The 22,334-nt window shown below is 28.6% G+C and overlaps 1 protein-coding gene across 2 annotated transcripts in view; it reads right to left on the bottom strand.

Moving 5' to 3' along the window:
• The window catches only part of Teh1 (tipE homolog 1), a 154,307-nt gene that overhangs the window by 109,303 nt on the left and 22,670 nt on the right, over window positions 1–22,334 (bottom strand). The window contains exon 2 of one of the 2 annotated variants that reach the window (XM_067052280.1): window positions 11,044–11,525. The exons of the other annotated variant lie outside the window; for it this stretch is intronic. Coding sequence (XP_066908381.1) covers window positions 11,489–11,525 — 37 coding nt within the window. The 3' untranslated portion in view covers window positions 11,044–11,488. Of the gene's footprint in view, window positions 1–11,043; window positions 11,526–22,334 lie in introns of those variants that run through there. 2 annotated transcript variants of the gene reach the window in all.

Genomic DNA, 22,334 nt, shown 5'->3' on the forward strand with positions numbered 1-22,334 from the left:
GTCATGAAATAGATTTCCGGAAATATATATTTCATTTTTTCATAACATATTAAAAACAGTAATTGTAAATTATTATTATTTTATCACAAAATTACTGATAACAACAATAATTAGTAAGTGGGACAAATGTAGTACCCGATGGATCAAAGATCAAGCGAATGGTACTGTATCGATATAGCTACCAATATATTAATCAAGAATACTGATATATAGTGACGCATGTAATCTATTATAATCTATAGAGACCTTAGTTAAACTGACTATATAGACAATCGCTCGAGGGAGGATGACCAAAGCGCACTAACCACAGATACTGACCGTCTGTATCTATTATCATCCCAACCCCCTTTTCCCAGCTCCCCTTATCACTCCCTTACTCTCTCTCTCTCCCTCTCTCCCTTACAGACTAGATATCTCTTGCCGATTGGTTGTGGGAAATCTCTTTCCCGAATAAACCCCCGCTCTAAGTGCCCCTGATGGCTGATAACACCTCCATCCCAAACCTTTATCTCTCTCTCTCTCTCTTCTGCTACACTTGTAATTTATTGTTGACAATTTTTATTACTTTTCCCGAAAAGTAGCAATAATGTCTCATTGAGGTGAGCTATCGATGCTTACTATTTTAAAGTAATCCTACTACTTTCACGAGACTAAGATGCTATTAGGTAGTACTTAAGTCTTAGGTATAATTAAAGGCTCAACCAATTCCAACCGTTTTCACGTAGTTTATTAGTTTTTTAAGTTTCTCTTTCTTAAAACTGATTAAATTAAAATTTGCATTGAGTAATTATATTTTTAATATATTAATTTTTATCTTTATTTAGTTATTTATTTATTAATATCATAGATGAATCATCCAATACATATTATTTAATTCATTTGAAGTAATTGAGCAAATTTCTTTCTATATTTTTTACTTTACTATTTCTTCTCACTTATCTAAAACAAAAGAGGTTCAGTTTCAAAGTTATAAGCAAGAAACAAATAAAAGTGCCGTATTTTGTTTAAACTAGTGGCTGGCGAGGTTCCAAAACAATATTAATCAAGATATAGGTGGTGAATTTAAATCAAAAATCGTATAGTAAATATCGATTGAAAATAAAGAATTTTAGTAAAATAATATGAAAATAATTAATTAAAGGTAATTATGTATTATTAAAATATGACCTTTATTACTGTATCCTAAACACAGCAATGCTTGTGAAGTTGAATTCATAAATGTTTAAGAAAAATGGATAGTGATTTCAAAATAAAATATTTTTTCGAAAAACTCAAGAACTAAACCTTTCCTGGAACATTATAGTCACACTTTGAAAAGATAATTTAATTATCTACAAGACAAATTCATCTAAATCTGATGAATAATAGCAAAGATACAGCTTATCCATGTTTGTTTTATAACATTTTGTACAATTCTTAAGAAACCCATTTTATCTCTCAATTACTGAATTATTGATCAATGCATCTCAAAAACAACAATGCCTATGAACCTTGCGATTCTCCCCATCGGCACGCCCTATATAGCTGCAAATATACATATATAATCAATCATCTTTGTTATGTGTTCGAGTTAGCCATTATGATATCATTGCTAATTAGTTTGTTGACTGTTGGAAGGATTTTGTCAAATACTAAGCTGCCAGTTATGAAACGTAATAGTTTATAATAGGAAAAATTTACATTGCTGTAGATCTTTTCGCATATACCGTCTATTTGTGAGAAGCATGTTCATATAATGTAAATTACGTATGTGAATTTACTTTCTGACTCAGTTCTAGTTTTGACTCAGCTTTGTGCAAAAGACAAAATAACTAAGTAAGATTTAGGGATTTAAAAAAAAAAAATGTTTTTACGTTAATAGGTCCAAAAATCTACCCATGGGGAAGCAGTTTTTTTTTTTTTTAGATTAATGCTAAATATTTTCGTTTTGACTAGTGGGTGGGTAAGGAAATACACATGTAGCCGCAATGATATTTTGAACAAAAATAATTCTTAATTATTACACGTTTTGTGTTCCCCTTGTATAACCGTTGTTCATGAAATATTTCATCCTTACTACGTACTTACTTTCCATGGGTTTTACCAGTATAGATTTTCATTTTTACACGATTTCAAGAATAAATATGAAAATAAAATAAAATAACAAAGAAAAAAAAATGATTGAAGTTATTTCTTATTTTATGTTTGTCATGAATACATTGAAAAATAGTAGTTTGAATCATTTCTGAAGGGTCTTCCGAGTAATTTTAATTTACGAATCCTATGCCGTTCATCTGTGAATGTTCCACATGCTAGGAATTCCGAACAAAGCACCCAAAGCAAAATTTATCGTATAAAATTTAAGTTACATAATTTTCATTCCGATTTTAAAATAGTCTATTTATAAGAATTCCCGGCATGTACTCACACTTTTTACTTATGTTAATTTATTATTTTATAGAAAATGCATAGCGCTGTCATTTTTACAATTTGTATGCATTATATGGAATACAAACTACATATTGTATCCCATTAGTCTTATGTAATACAATATGAAGTTTTATAGAATTTTCTTCAATCCGACATTTATGGCGATTCTCCTCATAGTCAAGTCAATTATTCAACTTAATTGTGTTCCCGAGTTAAAACGTCACAATTGTAAATGGCTAACACGGTCATTCTTAATCCTTAAAGTTTACCTAATGCTAAAAAAAAATCAGGAAGAACACAATCCTTCTGAATTGCTCCTAACACCAACCTGTCATTCAAGTTTTCTTCCGCCCGTATTATTAGTAAGTAGTAATATTGTAAAATTGCTTCTTTTATGTTTTAGTTTAATTGTAATAAGTTGCCAACTATAATATAACCAAGAAACCGAAAACGGCATGCTATAAGTATGCGATTCCAAATCATTGTTAGGTACAATTGTCAGTCTAAATAAATTTGTGAGTCTTTTAAAAAAAAAAGTATCACAATTATCCTTTAAAATGTAGAGAAAAAAAACAGGGCACAGTTTTTTTATTTAAATGAAAACGCAGTTATTTGTATTTATTAAAGTACTAATATAAAAGACACTTTATGTAAATACAATAATTTAGTTAAGGTAATTAATAGTTACAGATACCAACGTAAAAATTAAATAAAAAATACAGCTCATGAAGTTCAGTACTAATTATTCATAGAACATTATTAAATTATCTGTTTACCCCTAAATCTAAATGGCGAGTTGTAACGTGGCATAGACAAAGAATCGGTTTTTTTTTTTAGTTTAATATAAGTGGATTCTACTGCTATATTCTATATAGCGAAATCACTGAAAAAATAAAACATTACAGCATTCCGCTGGATGAAGGCAAAGACCTTTATCTTACAAATTCATGAATCAAATAATATTATATAATTTTTTTAATAAATGTTGACTAGTTAAAAATACAAAAAATTTAAAATTGAGAAAAATTAAACTGATTGTTCTGAATATTCTTCGAAGTGAAAATCCCTGTTTTCATTTTCGCGTATTCATCATTTTCATCTTCACTTCAGTCACAATGTTAAAAACTATTTTCAAATACAGCTCTTGGAAATATTCTTAGTAATTAATTTAAAGTTCTGTTCATTCCCAGCTGTTTAAACATTGAGATAACTTTTACTTTTACATAAAAAATATGCAATTTAATGTTTAAAAAAAATATTTATTTGAGAACTAATATTAATGTTAACCCCTTTAATTTATTTTGCACTTGTGTTTAGTGATATTTAAATTAATTTGAATGATTATTTAATTAAAATAGTCATTCAAATATAAGTAGGATTGTATTATATTTATTTTCATTTAATAAGAAGATAACAATTAAACTTCTAATTTTATATATAATTTTTAATTATAATTCTTGTATGACTTTAAATCGATTAATGTATAAACTGTGCTGCTAAGTTGTCATGATTTTTCCTTATAATAAATAAAGAATAACCTTATAAGAAGAAAAACAAATTTCATAAAATAATAATTTATGATAAATGTATAATAAAAAGTTTATATTTGAATATTAATCAAAAGTATTGAAGAAAAGCCACAATCATAGTATAAAAAAGGGATAAACCTGAAACAAAATTAAAAAAAATAGAAATAAATTATAATTGATAACAGTTTAATTATATGTATAGCTGTGTCACTTTTTGTAACGTTTCGGTCTTTTATGTTTGCCATTATCAAACGTTTTCATGTTTAACCCAACTTTAATTTTAAAAACTATTTTCAAATACGAAACCCTGAAGGGCTTATATTAATTTATAAAAAACTCTGTTCGTTCCCAGATGTTTTTTTACTGAAGTCTTTTGTTTTTCGAGGCTAATATATCTAAAATATGCAATTAAATTTTAAATTAAATATTTTACGAAAAAATTCTTTTGAATAGCTTACATTACTATACAAAATATAAAAACGAAGGCAAGACACTTTACACTCATATTTGGCCGAAAAAAATGTTTTTAACAAATTAGTTTTCTCAACCCTCCTCATTATTAATCTCTAGAAAAACGCAATGTTAATTGACAATTTTTCTTCTCTCTACCATATTTCACCTCATAACTTTACTAATTGTAGTTTACAATGGTATTTGTAGTAATTTTCAGTGCACTCTATACGATTTCTTATTTTAGTAGGAAAAATTAAAGTGCATTGTCTTATTTATTCAATTGTTTTTAACTATTCGGCTCATTTAATGTCAAAATTCCTTGTAACTATTTCAACATTGATTGCATTTTATAGATTTTTAATAATTATTATGGCTTTAAGTAGAATTATTCTTAGAATATAGTTTTCTTTATGCAGTATTTTAGAGTCGTGAAAATCAAAAATATGGTATTTTTCCACATAATGTATTTATTGATGCAGATTTTTTGAAATTATATTTAGGATTATTTTTATTCTTGCTATAATTATTATTTTGATACATTCTGTCTTTTATATAATGTTCATATTTTTTACAATAGAATCTATGACAGGCCAGATTTATATTTAGGTACATTCGAAGTTTTAAAAGTTCTATTTTAATCTTGGGATAATTTATTGATATGCAAATACAATCTATATTTTGTTACATTTATGCTTGACATTCTACCTTTATTATTATTTATTACAGAATTCCAAGTATTTCTTATAAAAATGTGGTTTAAAAGGTTTTTTAATATTTAACAATAAAGAAATGAATTCCACTAATAAAATGAACAACCACAATAAAATTATTTATAATAAATTTTTATATTTATATAATTATCCACCAATTAAGCCTTAAAGATTTTGTAACTTTAAATTTCTACTCAGTACAGCTAATAGGTCTCTAGTAGCATTTTAACAAACGTTTACTCCAGATGATAACACATACTTTTAAGAATTTTCCGTATAATGCCAGTAGCACTTATTAACAGCAGTCATTTAAAGTTCTCTGAAAACACTTTCCGGATAGTGGAATAGTCTAGAGTTCTTCAGGAATGTTTTAGCAAACGCCCCTTGGATTATTTGGTCCCAATTCCAAAGTTTGAAAATATATTTTCTGTAAGAACGCCGAAGAAGTCTGAAATTATCTCATTCACACACAAATTTACACATTATGATGATTTAAAAAAAATATATATTAACACAACCTTTCCGGCAATAATTTCATCATTTTGTTATAGAATTCCCTTCTGTTACCTTATTTGGCTTTAAATTGAAGTTATAATTGACATCAAATCGATTCAACATAATTTTATGTTAAAAATTAAGAGTAAATAAGAAAAAAATATAATTCTTTTTTGGTTTTCAATTAAAGATATTACTACAGGATAATATAATATGGAAAGGTCATTTACTTCTAGAAACATTCTCATTTAACCGTTTTATATAATTACCAGTGTTAACCAAACGCAGGATATTATTAAGATTAATGTATATTCTAAATTACTGACTATAATTTTAAAACATCTTTAACGCCGCACCATAGTTAAAGAATTTAGAGGAGATCAAAGCAACCCTAGTCGTACGGTTTGTAAACCATTTTAATGACGTCATTACAGTTTAATGAGGACAAACTGAGAAAATGTCTCTCGGTAGGTTTTGCATTTCGGGTTTGCGGTAAGTTTGCAAATATCTATTACATCATTAAGGTGTATAAATATTATGAAAACGTTTTAATTTTAGCAAAAATTGAAAACGTAGTAGAATAATAAAAATAATATAGATGGCCTCCTTATATTTGTGAAAGAGGGACCATAAAGAGAAAATAGTTTGAATTAATTGTCATAAAATTATAATATAATACCCGTTTGGAATTACTTATTTTGTTTAAACGAAATTTACAAACAAGAGGATTACATATTTTACCAAAACTCGTGTTTCTCGTAAGTCTGCTATAAAATTTTGTCTGGACTTTCTATACAATTATACGTTATAATTGTCTTTAGTCGTATTCTATCTTTTTTTTTATAGACATGATTAGCACAGAAGTTTTGATGTAATGAATTAATTTTCTTATATCTGGCCATAAAACAAAGTTTTTCACAATTACTTGTTACTTTACTTGTTTGAAATTTTTGACTCACTCCGGCTAGAGAATTTCTAAGAACATCGCACCTTCAAAACATTAACTTCGATCGCTCTGAATCTTTATATATGTCTTCCCTTAAGCCTATTCTATACTTAACACACAAATTTTCCAATGAAGTGATTGAGAGTAGACCAGTACATTTTTTTCCATTAGTTAGCTATTCTTGAAATCAAAAAAAAATAAATCAAAGAATAGTATTAAAGTTAGCTTAATAATTAAAAATAACATACTAAAAAATATATGTAAAATTTAATTCTAAAGAACGCTAAAAAGACAAAGTTGTGCAAAATACTGAGATAATATAAAATTATGTGAAAGTATACTACATCCCATATGTAATCGTCACTACATTATATTGATAATTTCACAATATTTTTTTTATTTGAAAAAAAAACTAAACATAAACTAGTTCATTGATCATTTCGGTCACATATTGAATCTAATATGAGTTTTTTAAATAGACTATCGATAATTTAGACAAGGTTCTAATTTTTTTTATTTAAAAAATATTATTTTATGTATAATTTTTTCAATTTCTTGAGACTTTTATCTATTATACATTCATTTGTTACAATTTTCACAACATTACTATTAATACCTTATTATACCTTAAATATAAATTTGCAACTCATATCTGATTATTTAAAAACGTTTTTCAGGATATTCTGCTCATGTCATTAATTACAAGTCAAAATACCCTTTGAAACAATAACTAAATAGGGAATCATATTAATTATTAATAAGCTTACCTAAGCTCATGTCTAGTTACCCATTTTGTCAAAATTTCATTAATTTTTAAACTTTTTATTTTAGATCAACTTAATACTATTTACTATCATATAAACAACCATTTTTAACCCTACACACACTCAGATGAGGCTTATAATTTATTTATTTCAAATTGCATTTTGATCTCAATTTTTTTTTATTCAAATTCATATTAAAATTAATTATAAATAGTAAATTTTACCCATATTTCATAAATTTATTTTGCTTAAAATCTCTGCATAGTGCTGGTTAAAAATTCTTGTATCTGTTTTTAAATTTAGTGTATAATTGATTTTCTCTGTTATATAAATTGACTCAATTATATTCCTTTTGAACATATTGTTTTCATAATGTAAAAATATAATGTTATCAAAATCAAATTTGTGGAGTTTTTTATTAAGCTGTTGTTTTATTGGGATTCTTCTCACAATAAGAAAAACAAATATTTTTTCAATATAGGCACAAAGACAGACAGACAATTATAAAAAGTAAAGAAAAATAACTGGTACAGACCAACACTCGTGTGCTTACAAGTTTAATAGATTTAGATTAGTTTAGAATTATATTCGTTTAGATTTATATTCAGGGCGATCAACATCTAGGTTATTACACCCTTTTTACTTTATTTATCTTCTTGTCTTTGACATTTGATAGTTGAATGTAGACTATTTCCTTTTTACACTGGTCGGTATTGGTGGATTATATTTTAGTATAAAGTTGAGTTTCTTTCAGAAATTTTATAATTTTGTCTATGGATTTTGCTGAGTCTTTAAGGGGCAATTCTCTTGTACGAGAAATTTTATTATTTTCGAAGGCTTGACGAAATGATGAGCATTCTTTAATTATATGCTTCATCGATAATGGGGACTGACATGTTTGGCATATAGGCTGGTCCTCTTTTGTGATTAAGTGGAGGTGTGTTAATTTGGAATGTCCTATTCTTACTCTTGCAACAACCACTTCTTCTCTTCTGTTTCCCCTTATGGCACTTGTCCACTTTTTTGTGTTTTGTTTTTAACATTTCTTAGTTTATTGGTGAGTGGTACGTCAGCACATTGAATTCCAACTTTTTCGGATTCTGTTCCTTAAAAATGCCTTTTTGCCTTTCGGTTCGTAAATTTGGAGTGGTGGAACGTTCATTGTAGCAGCCTCTTTAGCAGCTTTATCCGCTGCCTCATTTCCAGGTATTCCTGAGTGCCCTGGAGTCCAGAGAAAGGAGACACTCTTTTTAAGATGTTTTAGCATGTCTATATAGTTGTGAATTTTATCTATCGTAGGTCCGATTTGACTGAAGTTTGATAGACTCTGGAGTGCAGACATTGAATGTGTACAAATGAGTATGTTTGAGTGTAATGGATTTTGTGGTCGTCCTCGAAAAAAAAATGTAAAATTATGATAAAATATTTTCTCTTCCAATATATACTTTAAAAAGAATTTTCAACTTACTCATTGCATGTATATATTTACACCATTTTTTTCATAAGTGACTGCTCTAAATTTTCTTAACAATACACCGTTATTGAATATCGAATTCAATTTTTATTTTTGCTAGTTTGGAACAATCTAATAGAACTAAAAAAAGGAAATATATTTAAATCTCGAAAATTCGGATGAGCCCTAGGGTTCCCAGAAATCCTAATCCAATACTAAATAAGAAAGGTCAGCAGTATTTCCTGAATTCTTCATGAAGCTATACATCCTTTATCATGGCCTTCTTTCAGGATTTTCACAGTAGGATTCAAACGTCTTTTCTTCAAATTCCTCATCTTTTATTCATTGTAGGCAATGATTCTGTTTCCCGGAACCTTTTGGATACATTTCAAGTTAATACTGTTTCAGAACAATGAGATATTTTATGTTGAATTCTAGAAGCACCTGCTAGTATATCTACACATCAGTATAAATGCGCATTTCTCATATAACAATAAAGCACTGCATAAATCAAATAGTTTCCTAACGGTAATTCAATTGGGAAAATGAAGTATTCTGATATGATGGAAGTAATTGCTAAACCTCACAATTATTCTTAAATTTAGGTTAGGCTGGGAATAAGAAATATTCTTGAACACTTGTTCTGTTATTGTTATTTTATCATTAGTGATTCCAGTCAACTAAAAAAAAACTTAGTTTCTAAACAAAAATGTTTCAATAATTTCCGAAATATTCGCTCATTTATTCTGGATTTTTTATCCTAGGAAGTCGGTTGTATTAATTTGTTAATATGATAAAGTGAAAAAAAAAACATCCATTTATAACACAATATTATTCTATATTTTTTGTACAAAGCTTCACAATTTAAAAAATGAATTTAATATTATCAACTTTTTTTCTATATATTATATGTGTACTATTAAAATCTTATAATTTATATTTACCTCATTTTGTCAATAGCACCTGTTTTTATTATGAAATATTGTCGTGTGTATACATGTAATTTAAAATTTTACTACATCACATTATTTAAATAATGTATTTCACTCCTAATGCATTCACTTATCCCAGTAGCACAAACCGATGTACAATATTAGGAATTATCTCTTTGTATATATCAACTGATTATCAAAAAATATATCTATAATAGATAAGCAAAAAATTTAATAAGTAGAGTAATCAACTTGACCGACAAATTTACAAGAAACGAATTAAGAAAGAAGTATACAATATACTATTAGATAATTTTTACCCTAAAAGATTAACAATACTATTTTATTGAGCCAACGTTTCGCCCCACGCTGCAGGGCTTCGTCAGGGCTGTTTTGACGGCAGTCAAAAACCAAAGTGACTAAAGTGAGTAAACTAGTACTAAACAAAGTGTACTAAACTAGTAAACTAAACAAAGTGTCACTTTGGTTTTAGACTGCCGTCAAAACAGCCCTGACGAAGCCCTGCAACGTGGGGCGAAACGTTGGCTCAACAAAAAGTATAATTATCTACTATTTGAGTTTTTTTTTAAAAGATTAATCAATAGAATCTGATACAACACAATAAACAATAATAATAGACCTAAAAATAATACAGAAAATGGGACAATGAGAGAAGTGAAAACAGTCACATGAACAAAGCAAAAAAAAAAAAAATAAATAAATAACAAAAAAATCCTGCAATATATTCTATCTGACATCCCCAACGTGATTTCCAATGAGATACACAACATCTTAAGCCCCTAAAGCTAAAACTTATATATTTTCGCATTTAAATGTAACTTCATTTATAAACCGTCAAATTCCCTGACTCCCCTACTCTGTTAACACCTTGCATATTCATTAGGCCATTCTTTTTCTTCCCTCCATTCAGTAATTCCTTTTTTTTTCGTTATTTTCCGTTACTTTTGTTTTATTCTCATTTTCCGTCTTTTAGTGTGAACTGTATTTTTATATTTCCATGTTATCTACTTTTTTATTTGTCATTATATACGTTTTCTATAACTGTCTAATACCTTTTTTTTAATTCTGGTTATTTCTATTTTTTCAAACACACTTTGTTCATTTTTACCTAATTTTCACATATTTCATTTTATTATTTTTTAAAAATATTTTTAGCCATACCTTAGATTGCTTTTATTTCATGTTACCTATTCTCCTACTTTGTTACTTTATTAATTTTTTTTCATTCTAATGAAGTCATTAAATGACAAAGTGAGGCAACACGTTGACTTTTTTTTTTAATATCTTTATTGAAATTTACAACTGTATATTACATAATACATTCCGTAAATTTGATCTTAGTTGAAATGGAGTGTTACAAGCATGTAGAGAAACCCATTACTAGCACTCTAATAACATTTTACATTAGTAGGTCGTGGCCATCTTCTTTTCAGGCGCCTTGATTTGAGTAGTTAGTTTATAATGGAAGGAGTGATATCTGGTTCGGGGTAGATCGGTTACATAGGGAACATTAAAGTCTTTATGAATGATTTTATTTGTGACAAAGTGAGCAGCATTGAGGACTTTACGAAAGATTTTGGATTTTAAGGATTGGATACGAGAGGAATTCGAAGGTTCAGTGGAGCTTTAAAGCTCAACTACATATGTCCAGATTGGCCTTATTACAGTCATGTAGATCAGTTTTTTGTAATGTGTTGGAGGTTTAGAGCGTTTCTCCAGTAAGTGCTGTAATAATCGAAATACTGCACTTCGATTTCCTTGTGTGAGGATTCCAGGTTAGTCGTTTGCACAGATGTAGTCCAAGGTAGCGGATCTGTTTGACAGAGGTAAGAGTAAAATTATTAAATAAAATTGTAGGACAGTCAGTAGGTTTACGACGAAGGGTAAATGATATTTGATGGGATTTGTTGGAATTTATCTTAATTCTCCAATTACGACGCCATTCTTCGAGGGCTGTGATGTGGGACGTTGAATTATACCTTAAATAGTTTAATTACTATTTGAATTATTTTTTTACCACTCCCTGACCATCTTCTTTTTATTTATTATACATTGTCAATCACCTATCTTCCAATAAATGTTTTTATTAGTTAATTAATTGATTAAAGTTAAAAATATAAAAATGAAGTGAATTAATGATTAACAATGAAATCAAAAACTAAATTTAAACTTAACCGCATAAACTTACCTCTATAAAATATTTAGTAATAAATTTCGATTTCCTTCCGTTCATCATTTTTTTTCAAAAATATTATTCTAACTTTTCCGACATTACTACAGGGGTTATAGTAACAATAACGGATCGGTCCTCTTGATAAACAACAAACGCTATGCATATAGATTTAATTTAAACACCCACGCACTGAACAAATGTTCTTAATATGTAAATGCAGCGACTACAAGGTACCTTGTCATATAGATCGTTAATTCTGATTAAAATTTAATAATGATATTAAATCGCGAGTGGTGGAGGGGGTGTGTGTTTTGGCTACCTGGGCTCTCGCTCATCAGCATACGGGGCCATAATATGATTTATACGGAGCAGACCTCATTGCACAGCTATCTGTTTCATCCCTGCGTTATTCTGCTTCCAATTATGCTGCGTTCGAATAGAATTCTAATCGAAATTAGATTTTCAGAATTCAAAGCTTTCATAGCTAATGAGTTTCAAACATAAAATATATACTAAATTTCCGTAATAATTAGAATTTTAATTAGGTACATAAAACATTAGAGAATGATATAAACTTTCAAAATGTTGTTGCCTTCAAGATAAAAACATCAGGCAAAGTACACGCCAATTAATAGCAATCATTTGTGTAATTATAAAGAAAATATTTTGTTTTGCAAATATTTGTTTTAAATATTTTTTTAAATCTTTGTTGTAGTTTAAAACTTTGCATAATTATACATTTAGTGAATCCGATGTAAGTTATTATGCAGTGATACAGGTGTGTAGAAAACAACCCATTAATAACACTCAAATATGCAAAAATAAATCGTAATTTGTTATATTTGAAAATATGAATGATCATCAGTGCGAAATAACAACTACTGTTTAGTTAAAAAAAAAATTAAATCCTAGATGGAAAAGAATCGTTACGGAATTTTTTTTTAGAAATGAGATTTTTATAGTATTAATACAACTATATCAAAAGATTTGAGCTCTACCCCGATAAACCACAAGGTCTGTTATAAAATATGAAGGAATTATACTATAGCATATATCTTATATATGCTATAATATCTTAAACAGTTATTTTTGTATTATAACTGTTTAATTTAGATATTCCCTGGAGTAAAATTTGGGAGATGTTACCCAAATTAATTGTATGTTAATGGTATCGCTGGTTTGATTAAATGAAGTGGCCTGTATTTGATGAATTTTAAAATAAATTAGGAATGATGATATAAGCAGATTTTTTATTTTTTATTTAGTTCCCCTCCCTTGCCATTTCTCGCGTACGGGGTGCGAGAGCAGTGGGGTAGTGCGCTGGGGTTTGCGCATGCCACTGCTCCCAAAGATCGCCAATTCCTGTTTTTTTTTTTACTTTTATTTATTAATTGTTTTACTGTGGTGCAGCCCAGCACTAGCATATAACCTTATATAAACAGATAACCTTCTTGATTAAATTATAAGACACTTGGTTATATGGGGGTTGCCAAAAGCTTGTATAATGCGGTTTAGTATTTAATTTTGATTATGAATTGTAATGGGTTTATTCACTCGAGGTGAATTGTTGATCTCCGCCAAAATATGATGTTGCTCTTCAGGGGCTGTTCATTATTCAATCTTAGAAGATATATATTATTATCATTATTAACAACACTAGATGGCGGAATCTCCAATTTCTATTTAAATGTGAGGGGGGCATCTTCCTCAAGAAATAACTTTATTACCGTAATAGGTACGTTTATATCAACGAGACGGCAAAAAAATATTGATTTATATCGAAATATATTATTTCGAGCAAAGAATTCTAAAACCTGCCAAATTTATACAAAAGTATATATTATTTTAATTGAAAATTTTGGTAGAAGAATGGTACGTTTAAATTATCTATACCTGGAAAAAATCTCTTACCTAGTGATTATCAAGCACTGAACCTGTTTTATTAAAAAATCTGGTGTGTCGTACCTATTACAAAACTTCCTTTTAGCACACACCTTAGAGATGAAATTAATTCTCGGTCGTTTCTAAACCGATATACTTATAAAAATTTATATTATATAATATACAAATATCTGATCCATTTTCTTAATACTTTACTGTACCAATTTTCAAATGGAGCCTTTTATTTGACAGATTGCCTCCAATTTCAAAAGTTTTCAGAAAATTACTTTTCCTGTAAATTATATATAATTTCTCCATGTAAAGTGTTTATGTTTTCTTTTCAAAAGATCGTTGAAGTATAAAAAAATAACAGTTACCTAAAATATGCATTCTGTTCTTAATCCTTGATTAAATACTTCATTGTTTCTGAATCAATATTAAAAATAATCTGAATGATTTTATGAAATGGTCCTGTCAACTAAACTCCAAGAGAAATAAAAATAATATATTAAATATGCTTTTAATTATTTAATATGGTGACGACAAAATTTATCAAACTGGCGAAACGAACTTACAATGTCAAACCATGCTAGAATATACCTTTTAGGGTATTCTCGTCATTCTCGGTTACTTTCAACAATTTTATACGTTAATTTTTTTTTTTATAAAATCTATGATTTTCCAACCATATGCAATAGTCTATAATAGTACTTTTATTTCCGAAAATTTGTTTTCACCCTGCAACATATATTTTTCCTCTTATCTGCTTAAGTTAATTATCAAATTTTTTCATTACCCATATTTACCCTCATTTTTCAGTATAAGCAAAAGTTTGAAATCGTTAACTATTTCAAACAAACAAGTTTAAATTTACTTTATATGAAGCAAATTTGCAAATTTCAGAAGTTAAGCCTGGTTAAACTATTTCAGTGAGAGTGAGACCTAACTGATATTAAAAACCGTTTAATTGTCTATTGATATGGTGAGTTTAGTCAAAATCGTTAAAATCTTTTAAGGAAATCTAAAAAAAAAAAAAAAAAAATGTTAAATATCGAATTTATAATGTTGCACATTCAATCAATAGATTTTCTTGAAAATTTGTCTACAACATTTCAGGCACATAACCTTAAATCCATAATTTTAGTCTCATAGGACTTTGTCGTTTTTTGAGTTTGTCTGTTCTCTCTCACATATACAAACACACAGACCATTTAGTGAAACTTTTTAATTTTGATTTATCTCCGTCAAAACTCGTAATCGAAATTCTGCATGGTAGCAATACTTCTACTTACTACATATTCTATATTCAGGCAAGTGAAAGTAAAAAAAAACATTTGAAGATAGACTTCACTTTATTTGGAATATTCCGTCTCGCCTCAACGATATCGACGGTGTCATTGCAGAAAGCTGTAAACACCCAAATGTAGAAATTGAGATTTTAAGGAAAAACGATTATATGAAGTTCACCTTCAACTAGATGCCGATATGACCTCACTTAATGGGTTAATGAGTGAACTGTAATTTGATTAAATGATTTAAAAATAAACAGAAACGAATTTATTTACAATTTATATGTTTGTTGAACAAGAGAGAAATACAAAATCTATCGTAACCATAGGTTATGAATTTTAATTTTATAATTTTGAAGTGAGGGAAGTGAAAATTAATCATCGATGCGTCGCTGAGCAGATAGATCACGTAACTGGATTAGAAATGAAACAGAGTGCACTCACCCAGGCGGATTTTATGTGGATGAAGGCGGCATCCTCTCCATTCTTGTTTTCTGTTCTTCGGCGGTTATTCTATCCCCCCCCACCCACCCCGTCGGGAGGCTGCTTCTCTTCCATCGTAATCTTCATTGAAGACGGAAGAAAATCATATAGAAAAGGATGGCTATTTCTCCTCTGCTTTTGGCCCCAGTTCGCTAGCGAGTCTCTTTTGTTATCTCTGCAACATGGGGCTCTGATGTTACCATTGCAACAACCACATCCTTATCGTATGGGTGACCCCCCTTGTTTGAAGTCTTACTTTAAATCCTTTTAAACGAAAAAACGGTGCTTAATCGATAATATTTTCATCTTACATTAGGTTAGTATAAAATTCATTTTCAAAATTGCAATTTACCTTCCCTCTTCAGACCGGCTACTTAAGCCATGAACCGAACGGCAATATATTTAGAGGGGGCTTGGAAGTGAAGTTCTCGGAACACTTATAAGTCCTCCAGATACTTATAAGCCTCGGGACTTCGACATAAAACTTACTTATTGCATCTGCCCCCCTTCCGAACTTATCCATGACAGCTTCGGTCGATATGTCTTCCAACTCTTAGATGACCCACCCGGATTCACACTTCATTAGTAATATATCATGCCGAAGACACATCATATAAGAAATTTGTTGAGTCCGCTCAGAACTATATTAATCTTTTTCGTCCGCTACGTTAAGATGAGTAGTTTCTGAACTCGTAGAATACCAAATGCTTTATCGTGAGATAATCTAGAGTATATCAATAACACTCATGAACAAAATGCAAAGCTTTAGTCTACGGAAATCCAAAATACTAGGCTGTCGTTAAAATTACAATTCATGACACGATTAAATAATTACAATTTTTGCGTGTTTATGAAACCTAACTAAGTAATCAAGAAGAAGGTCAAGTATCAGTCTATATTAAAACTAAAAAAAAAATCATTGAATGCCGACTTTATGACCCGAATTACAGCTCTTCTTCAATATTGAAAAATGTAACCAAGATGAAAATCGTAAGGTAAACGAAAAAAATAAATAAATAACAATGTTGTAAATGAAATGAAGACCTAACATCTGAATGGTGTGAGCATAACAATACAAATAAATTCATACAAAATATATAAATATAGTTAAATGAATAAAGTAATTGACAGAAAAGTGAAAAAAAACTTGTAATGATATGAATGGACCGTAGAAACAAAAAAAAAAAATAAACGTTTTTCAGATTTCCCAAATCCTTTACCTGTAATTAAATAATAAAACAGAAAGACTGTAGGTTATTTTCCTGATTTTTTTTGTTAAAAAATAACGCATTCTCAGTATTTAAAATTTCAACAAATTCTCATACTACTGAGTTTTTAAATATTTTAATTTGTTTAAGTGAAGTAAACATCTGTTTACTATTTTTCAAAAGTGACCTAAAGAGATTGATGTATTAACAAATAATACTATTATTTTAGCTGCTTGCATAACTTGTGCTTGTTAACTTAAATTTAACATTTATATTTACAATTATCATAAAATAGTAAATATTTGCAAATATCACCAAACTTTCGGGTCCATGCACGATACGTAGTTCAAATTCATTTTATTTATATTTTTCATTCCTACATTTTACGTTTTTTCCGTAATTTTTATTTGAAGACAAAAATTTGATTTTTTTAGACCCACCCTACAATGGAATAATTAAATAAGTGATAAAAATGAATATGGTAATAAATTGAATAACACCTCTGAAGTCTTTAAATAAATAAATAATATTATAAAAGAAAGAAATCTTAACCTTAATTTCATCTAACTTTAAATTTTAGTACATACAAATTTAACAAACCCAGTTTAATTTTATTAGTAATATTATTATAAAATTTTTGAATAAAATATTTTTTAAAGTTCTTTTGTGCAAATTTTTAAATTTTTCTATATTTATCAGATGAGGGTAAAGACATCCACATTGCTCGTTTGTCCGTTTTTGTTTTATGACGTAAAATTTTCTTCTTCAGGAATTTATTTACTTCGTGGCCTTGAGCGAATAGTTGTTCCTTTTTTTTTATCTTTTTAATAACTTAAATATGATAAGATATGAGACCTAATATTTTTAAGGCAATTTAAACATGTTTCTATATATAGAAAATTTTTATCTCTACAAGTAAATATTACTATTCTTAACTGATAAATAAAAGAATATTAACATTTTTAAGAAAGGATCCAACACCGAGAAGGGTAAAAAGGTAACTTAACCCCATGTAACGGGATTCCTCCTTTGCTGCTGAGGCACATTTACAGAGAATACTATTTTATTCAGAGGATATGATTCTAGCAGAAGTATCTATTCAAGATTTTTATGTACGCCTTGTCACAAAAGATATATAGATGCTGTAAATATGACTATATGGACTAGCAAGGATTGGAGAAAGCACTAGCAAGATGCGTAAATATATCTGACAAAGGCTATTTTAATTTTAATGTAAATTAATAAATTTATTAACTAATTACTTTTATTTTTATTTTTAACTTCCTTATTAATGATTGATATAACATTTTCTTTAGGAAATCCTAAAGGCAGGTCCTTATAGAGGTGGTAGCCATGAAGAGGCTGCTGTGACCAAAGACAATGGAGCAAAGGGCCCTCTACCTTATCTTCTTTTGTTTTGTTCCATCTTTCTTCAGCGTTCCTTTTATCCTTCAACAGTTCCTCACTTCAAGGGGAACTAACATCTTTAGCAGGTTCCTTCCTGGCCAGTGGAGTCAATAAATGCAACATTAAGGGTTTCAAATAAGCTACTCGAGAAATAGCTTGGGAGTCTTCTTGTCTATTTTTTGGATATCCCTGAAGAATGAGGGAACGGTATTTTTTTAAATATAATTTTGTTGTTTATTTTAGATTTTCTACGTTTATCGGGAAAAGTTCGATGCTTTAGATTTTTTTTAAGTTAGCACGCGTTAAAATTTATTGTTTTAAGTAATTGATAAATGCACCATAATTGTTTATACCTACACAATTAAATTATATGTAATGAAATTTATATTTCACCTTACTTAATTTTATTAATTAAATAAAGAAAACTTTAATAAAATCAAAATAAAATAATGTTTTAATCTGAGAAGCTGACAAATAATCATATAATTTTATTATTATTAAATTTTATCATATTAATCTGATTTATAAATTAAATTATTTTTCAAAGGAGTATTTCATTTGATTTTCCTGCATTAAATATTTTATTTTTTTAATGGAAGATTTTTTTAACCTATATAAATAATTGATCGTGGTGGCAGTTAAGAATGGTACACAATAAAACATAAATTAATATTTAATAGCCACCAAGGTTTCTTCTCATTTTGCAGGGCTTCAACAGGGCTAAGTAAGAACAGGTTACGAACAGTATTTAGCATCAAAAGTATACATAAAAAGTTTTATCTGAATCTTATTTGTAATGATATGTAGTCTTATAAAAGGCTAACAAAAAAAAAAAAATGACAAACCATCATTTTACTAAAAATACCATTTTGTTTAATAAGGTATTCGAAAGCCCACTCACTTTAAATAGTCTCAAAAATGAAGAATTATAATTCTATGATCTAGTTTATAACACTGCGATTAGAAATAACTATTAGTTTTTTGTTAGTTATCGCTTATCAAAACCCAAAATTAAAATTTACTCCTTCATTGTTCGAATTCGAGTGATAGCCAAAAGAACTGTTGTTTTGTATCTAAATATTACTATCTCTACCAGGAGTTAGGGACGTCACTTATGTTATATCCTAGACATTATTTATGAATTACATGTACCCAAGAAAAAAACGATTCATGATGAATATTTTTAGTTCAATATAGAGTTTAAATTTTTATGAAATAAACATTTTTAATAATTGTACTATAAAATTAATTGGCATTTTTTATAATTTAATCAGAAATAGTACAATTATATTAATTTTTTTTAAATTATAATTGTTTAATTTCCACTATGTTTTTACCAAGACGAATGTTTTGCTAACCACAATACAAATTTAAAACCTTTGATATAAGGTAGATATTTTTCTCGAGATATTTTCCTTTTCTCCAAAGAGCTCTGTTAGGCAAGTTAATTCAAAAATTAATTGCGGACGCCCACCAGAGGCTTCTGCAAGGGACTGGCCTTATCTCTTCACTGATTCGCCTTTTCCAGTCAGTTAATGAAATTATTAAAAATACTAGAGAGTTATATCTCTACCCCTTTTCTTTCCATTCATTATTTTTATTTAATAGTAATATAATAAAGTTTAATGTTTGAGTTATAAAACCATACTTAATCTTATTTTTTTAATTGGTACATAGCGACGTAAGATTCCAGAACAAATAAAGAGCAGATAATCTTACAAAACTATTGAAATTAACATGAAAAAATTGATTTATTGTTCCAAAAAAAAATTTAATAATAATAAAAGCACACAAATACGCATTTCATGTGATTACAGATTAAAGCATTGTAAAAAATAGAATTTATTTAATCATTCATTCATTTAACATTTTTACTTGTTGAAAAATGTTTACGTATGAAAAAGGTCTCGAAGGCCATGTAGAAATTATATGAAGCGTATTTATTGAATGAAAAATTTCCTTTTACTCATTTAGTTCCATTTTTGTCTTCTGTATTTTATGACTCATTCCATACTGATGTTAGTTATGTTACAATGGCACTATTCAGTCTTGTGAAAAATTTATCCATTAGTAGAACTCCAAATACATTTTTAGAGTAGGTCTTAAGGCTACATTCTTATCAGATGCCTTGAAGGATTATCAGATTTTGAAGAGGAAGCAATGTTAGACAAAGGATTCGGATTGACCCATTGCTTTATCATTACTTCTATATCTCCAAAATTAGACAAAGGATCATAAATCAAAATATAAAACAAAACCAAAATAGCCTTCATCTCATATCTGTCAGTACAAAATACATATATTCCACTGATTTTAAAATTACTGTTTTACTATCACTTCTGTCACTCAATTATTAATAATTGGTTACTAATAAAACCATCCATAAAGACCTAAATGTTTCTTATGTAACCGATCTAGGCTGAACCCGATATCATTCCTTTCATTATAAACTCCCTAACCACCCAAACCCACTAGTTTCTAACCTTGCTTCCTCTTCCATTCCTCAATCCTCCGAGGCGCCTGAAAAGAAGATGGCCTCATGACCTTATATTGTAAAATGTTTTTAGAGTTCTACTACTGAGTAGTTTCTCTACATGCTGTATCATATCATTATGATCTTACTTGAAATTTGCTTGATGTATATTTTGTACAGTTGTAAATGTCAATAAATAGATAAAAAATTATTAATAAGCAGTGCAACAATTTATTTGCGATGAAATTTTCGCCATTATTCTTTGAGATTCTCAAGATATCTTACAGTACTGGCCTATCAGTCTTAATAATTTTTACGTCCTTGGTCATGAAGAAAATCTAATCAGAATCATTCTAATAATCTAATAACAAAATCATCATTTTTATCCATAACAGAAAATATATCTTCTGGAACATCGCCATTTATGAAATTCATACTTCAAATTAATATTTTGTGTTTGTATATCAGGATTAAAGATTGTACTCATAGCTTTGCCCAACCAAAAGAAGGAAATGATACAGACTCATTGACGAGAGACAGTAAAAATAAAATGATTCGCCATGGAGATAGGGCTAACAGTTCCTCAAGATAGGATGCTCCTTCGGTAAGAAACACTTTAAAAGGATGAGATAAGAGAAAGAGGAAGGCTGGGTAAAGGGATTGGGGATTTTATCTCTGTCTCCCTCTCTAGCTCGCTCTCTCTCCCTCTTGAGATTTTTCGCTTGCTTTGCCATCGGAAGCAAGGCTCCTTTTGTAGACTTACCATTCATCTCTCCTACATCTCGTGAAGAACAGAACCATATCTAGTAGGAAATGTTTCTCTACCTTTATTAACATTGAAAATCGTATTCATTTCTATAAATGAATGAAGCAATTTCATACAAAAGCAAAATCCATATTAGTATGCTTACTTTTTACAATAACTTTTCAATTGCATATAAATCAACTCAATAAAACAGTGAATTGGCAATCAGTGTATTATCAGGCTCAATATTTTAATTATAATACCATGCATCTGAAAACACAATAGCCATTTGTAACCTTTCCTGTATCCGTACTTTAATAGATTTATAATCCTCGTACTATTCAATCTCCTTCTTGTATCGCCTTGCATATATTTATGGTCCAAAAAATCTTTATTTCTTTTTCAAGGGCAACTTTTCGGCCAATTTGGCCATCCTCAAGGCCCATCTTGAATACAAATTTACAAACATATAAATTTTTAAACACTATATGCAGGCTATTCTGCCCAGGTTAATAATTTCAGTCCAAAATTACCTTATTTAGTCAATTCTTCACATTAACATTAAACTTTTAACAATTTAACAGTCAATTAACAATATTATACTTTAAAAGTTTAATATTAATGTGATGAATCGACAAAATTGGGTAATTTTGGACTGAAATTATTGACCTGACCAGAATAGCACGCATAAAGTTTTTTTTTAAATAATTTATGTGGTTGTAAATTTAAATTGTCCTTGAGAATGGCTAAATAGTTGAAAAGAGCTACAAAAGGGATTTGATATTATATACCCTATGCCCTGTTCAAACATGATTTAAAACAATCATCAAACTGGAGGGGGCGGCGATGTACACAATAAAACAGTGAAAAAGTAAATCCCGTTGGACACATGTCCGAACAACCTTAATGTTACAAAGAGAGTTTATTATTATTGTATAATTTTCAGATAGATTTTATTATAAT

The sequence above is a fragment of the Halyomorpha halys genome, unplaced genomic scaffold (assembly GCF_000696795.3).
Source record: "Halyomorpha halys isolate HHAL.00 unplaced genomic scaffold, Hhal_1.1 Scaffold1105.1, whole genome shotgun sequence".
Taxonomy (NCBI): Eukaryota; Metazoa; Arthropoda; class Insecta; order Hemiptera; family Pentatomidae; genus Halyomorpha; species Halyomorpha halys.